Source organism: Etheostoma spectabile, chromosome 15 (assembly GCF_008692095.1).
Source record: "Etheostoma spectabile isolate EspeVRDwgs_2016 chromosome 15, UIUC_Espe_1.0, whole genome shotgun sequence".
In the NCBI taxonomy this organism is placed as follows: domain Eukaryota; kingdom Metazoa; phylum Chordata; class Actinopteri; order Perciformes; family Percidae; genus Etheostoma; species Etheostoma spectabile.
Window position 1 is genome coordinate 18,157,119 of NC_045747.1, and position 5,192 is coordinate 18,162,310.

The 5,192-nt window shown below is 37.1% G+C and overlaps 1 protein-coding gene across 1 annotated transcript in view; it reads right to left on the reverse strand.

Annotated features, from left to right (window-relative positions):
* Positions 1 to 860: 860 nt before the first annotated feature.
* Positions 861 to 5,192, reverse strand: part of LOC116702690 (transcription factor 20) — a 9,417-nt gene continuing 5,085 nt past the window's right edge. The window contains exons 3-6 of the mRNA XM_032537050.1: positions 3,845 to 3,938; positions 3,153 to 3,202; positions 2,607 to 2,675; positions 861 to 2,395 (exon numbers count right to left, since the gene is read on the reverse strand). Coding sequence (XP_032392941.1) covers positions 2,634 to 2,675; positions 3,153 to 3,202; positions 3,845 to 3,938 — 186 coding nt within the window. The 3' untranslated portion in view covers positions 861 to 2,395; positions 2,607 to 2,633. The remainder of the gene's footprint in view (positions 2,396 to 2,606; positions 2,676 to 3,152; positions 3,203 to 3,844; positions 3,939 to 5,192) is intronic.

Consider the following 5,192-nt stretch of genomic DNA (forward strand, 5'->3'; position numbering starts at 1 on the left):
CCCCCCCCCCCCCCCCCCCCCCCCCCAGAAACCGTCCCACAGACCCAGCCGCACACCCTATCTCTGCAAGAATAATGAATAAAGTACTTCTTCCTGCCTCTATGTATTAATGTTTATGGATATAGCCTAAATGGGTTCCATTCAGACCTTAACAGTCTTTTACTGTTAGATGTCAACCACATTCAGCAAGACATTTTCCCCTGGCTGTACCCAATGGTTAGATCTGTTGTATTTATGCAAATTAGCACATCCGTAATGCCGTTTACCCATGTTAACAAACAATTTCAAAGAACTTGTAATACATTTTTTGTTTGTCTTGATGTACATAATCTACTCAGTAATTATTACGGTGATATCTAAAGGTTAAAATGTTTACCCTATTCACATGAGAACAAAATGAAATGAAAAGGCGTAGGAATGGACTATATTTGGGTCTATATTTGGTCTCTTGGGTCAAAACCTTCCCCCAATAGGATTCTTCGGGGCTTTTTCTCCTCACTCGGGACATATCGAGGATACACAATCAGCTGAGTTTGCTTCTGTTGCAATTTGTTCTAGATTGACCCCCATTTTGGCTTAAAATGACTGGATTATTATACACAGATGGATAATTAAAGCTCCACTTGGCCTTCAGCTCTACATAACTGAAATATATTAAAGGGTCAGTTCACCCAAATCACAAAAACATATTTTCCAGCGTATTCCTGTGGTACGTTATCCAGTTATGTACACAGATGCATTTTCTGAGGATAATCCAAAGAGCTTTTTTTCCTTCTTTTTCTACATGTGGTCGAATAAACATCCAGAAAAAAAGACGCTCATTATACCACCAGAACTTGCCTGAGAATCGGCCAGTTTTTAAGTTTTTCTCAGTATCAAAGTAATCCGGTGATAGTTGTCTGTACATCCAGTGGTACACTGAAAACAGGAACGGCTAACAGCTAATTCGGCATACTTTTCATTGAGCTAATTTGTCAAATACGTCAACAAATAGAGGCGAAAAAATAGGGTCTCAAGTTAGTCTGCTTACCAAAGAAAACACTCCTTATAACTCCAGAATTTGCCTGAGAATCAGCAAGCTTTTAAGTTTTCTTCATTATCAAAGTACTACAGCCAGTGATGTCTGTGCATCTATGAATATACTGCAAACAGAAAGTGTGAATACTTTATTCTGCATACTTTTAATGCTGTTTTGACAAAGATTTAAACAAATATAGGCCCAACAAAAACAGGGCTCATGCCGTAGCCCACAGCTAACTCATTGAATTCATGGCGACAGTATACTTCCTGTTTACATCTCCCAAAGCCCACAAATTATGGGAACAGTAGATCCAAAGAGCCAAAAGTGACACATTGAAATACTTTGTGTTTTTTCCGTGTAGTTTGTTATATTCCTTTTACAATGACATACTAAAGAGAACAGCAGCAAACCCTCCTGATTAGCCGACTACTAACCTTATCAATCAAACCAAGACCACTTTGGGGTAAGTCCATATTTGTGATTTCACTGAAATGACCCTTTAACTTTACCCTTTCAGAAGCCCTGGAACCATAAGAGAAGAATTTACCAGCTTGGCCATGACCACACTGAACACATCTTTTTCTGTACTGAACTCTCGTTTCTGTTTATGAGAGGTTTTCCTCTGCTTGTCAATTTTAAATTGCCACATTCTGAGAGCAGAGACGCCTCCAAACCTGACACCAGAAATAAAAGTGCATGAAATATGATGAATGTACAGTCCGTGGTCTCAATCAGAGGGGATGGGATGTTCTCCGTTGCAGTACTACTTTAGACTTGAACCGGAATTCCAAATTTCTATTATAAATCTTTCTTAGTTCATATTTACATTTAAATTACATATTAGTAAAAAGGGTAAAACAAAGTCTACAAATAGACATAAGCGAATAACCGAAAAGAATAAAATGCTACTATAAAGTGCGATGTAGCAAACAACAATTATGCATGCAATTTGAAAATAACTAATTTCCTTAATTACTGAAGCACTAACAGTAATAAAAAGTAGTACAAAACTGTAGAAAGAATAGGTGTGGCCTTATATAAAGATATCATTTTATATACAACAAATCAATAAAGCTCATTTAAATTCATATAATTATTATGTTCAAATAATAATTTGGGTTTGTGACATGGCTGGTCCAAGAGTGGACCTTTAAGAAGAGGAATAAATATTCACACACGTACGCGCACACACACACGCACCATGTCCATGTGCCAAAGATAAAATCCTAACGTGGCCCCTGATAGATCTGTCTTTGATGTCGAGTGGAATCTTACCAGAAGGTTCCCCTTCTGCTCAAACATTACTTCATGTTATAAAACGAGAAGTGAAATCAGGCAGATCACGCCGCACCCTGAGGAGATCGGTGGCTCATTCTGGAAGAACAAAATCAAAAAACAAAAAAAAGGAAGAAAAAATGACATCAGTGATACAGAAATGTATCTGAACATAAACTAATTTCATTCTTGCGCTTTTATTGAAATAAAGTCGCCATTTCATTTTCTCCTGAGCCAATCATTTGACTGTTAAAGCATTTTGCTTTATGTATGTAGCATATTGCTACATTTTAAAGAAAATATTCCATACCTCAAGTGCCCCCCAATTTTTCCCGTGTCATCTCTTGTGTTGTCTGGTTACGCTTGTGAGCAGAATGTTCTGTTGGACACAAACACACACAAAAAAAAAAAAAAACGCACCAAGATCATTTTTCCAAAGCAAGACATGGTTGCGAGATGACAAAAAAAGTAGACCTGGTTATCTAAACATTGCTGTGTTGTAATAATTCACCATAAAACAGATTCTGGTCTGAACCTTATTTTGTTGTAGTAGTTGTTGTAGGGCAGCAAGCCTCAGACTTAGTCATATATTATTTTACAAATATAAATATTCATTTGCAGTTAATCTCCCTTTGTTGTCTATTGGATTCTAAAGGCACAAGCTTTAGATCTTTCACTACATTTGCATACTAAGTTGTAATATACTATACCCCTCCTGCAGTTAGTGTGCAGGATGAAGTATTTTGGAAACAGTACTAGTGACCCCCAGAGGCCACGCAGCTCCTCACACTATTTCACGTCAAATACTTTGGGCCAACAGACAGATTTAAAAGCTCCGAGCACGCTTACAACTCACCTTGTGCTCTGGACATCTAATTGAGAAGTTGTCCTCTTTTAGGACACAGCCTGAAAAAGACAGACACACAAAACAAACCTTATATCTTTGAAGATTTGTGACTTTAGGCAGAGTGAGAACGACAGCCTTCCCACACATTTAAGAAAAGCAAAAGTGACTCAAGCGCTCAACATTTTCACCGTTCCCGGTCAGGGAGACAGAGTCTCCAGGTAGTAGCAGTTCAACACAATATAACAACAACCTTACAACATATTCACAAACAGTACAAATAATGAGGATTTTTACTGTATCCCTTTATGGCTGCAATACTCTACACATACTTCTGACTAGGGCTGGGCGATATGGAGAAAATCAAATATCATGATAATTTTGACCAAACCCCTCGATACCGATACCGCAACGATATTATAGTGTTGACTATTGGTGCTTTCACAAAATATTTACACAATGAGAGTTATGATAAATAATCATAATTAATGTAGATATAATGACTAAGTAGGTAAAGGAAAAAAGTACAACAGTTACAACAGTCTGGTAAGATCAGAAAATGACATCACTTTACTGTAAAGACTTATGCCATATTGAGATCACGATATCAAATATCTAAGACGATATCTAGTCTCAACACGATATATAGATATAATATCGAAACATTGCCCAGTTCTACTTCTGACACATATTTCATACTGTACCTGACTGAATGGCACAACTGTAGTGGTAATTTCTGGGACAGCCCTTCTGGAAACATCCCATTATTGCCCCTGTTTGTTGACACGCTGAACATATCTGAAAAGGAAAAGCACACAATGAGAAAAAAGCACTTTTATCATATCAAAATCATATTCAATGCAGCATTTTATTAGACAAAACTCGTTACACATGTAACATAATAACTTAAATATGTCTTATCTCATTAAATCCTTTTTAGAGATTCTCGGTTTAGATTCTTTTAGATCTATTTTGACACATTCACATGCACATGCTGTATGTATATTTAAAAGGTTTCCGTTGCTAAAATTGTCACACCTCTTCATGCTGGTTGGGAAAAGATTCTCCACATACATTTTTATTCCTCACATAGTATAAAAATGCATTAAAAATAGATCAATTTCTTTTTATAATACTTGGTATCCTACAAAGTTCTAATGCTTTTAGTTTAAAATTCCCTCTTTGTTTCCTTTCTGGGTAGGAGTGAGAGGAGTGTAACACAAAGAGGTACTTTTAAATAATAACGAAGACTAACTGTAGTGCTGAAACTATTAGTCAATAAATCACTTATTAAACTTCTAGAAAAATAATTGTCTATATCAATATTGTCTATCTCAATAACTCGTTACAGTTTTTGCTGATTGTTTACACACTGAAATCAAAAGTATCCACAATTATCAAAACCTTACACTCAGGGAGCAACACGTTGGCCCAGATGTGCACCATTAGAAGCACAACATCAGCCTCACATTTTTTTGTAATACAATACACACAGTGCCAAGCAAAACACTAAATCATGATGTCACTTCCTTGCAATTCCAAAGCACTGACTGTCAAATGACCACACCTGTCACTCCCGATGTGAGTCAAGTGCAGATTTGAGTCGCGCATGCTCAGATTTAAACGGTCTATGGCATAATGTGTCGTACTGACATGTGTGAACTCCATGAACTTTTCTCATTACACACAATAGCAGAAGATGGAAATAATTTCAAAAACGTTTTAGCAAGCTATGTAGGATTGTTTGATTGCTAACGTTAGCTTAAAACGCCATTCAAGTGACAGCCTTTGTTGTTTTGGATTGCTAGCTTGTAGCTAAGCTAGCAAACATTTCGAAAACGTTGTAGCTATCTATTACTGTTTGACTGCTAACGTTAGCTCAAAACGCCATTCAACATTACAGAAGTCTCTTGTTAGCATCTTGTATGCTTCTTGTCGCAAAGTGACGCATGCGCGACTCAAATCTGCACTCGACTCGCATCGGGGAGTGACCACACCTATGAGCCAATCTGTGAAACTACAACATTGTCGCAATATCGACATCGAGGTATT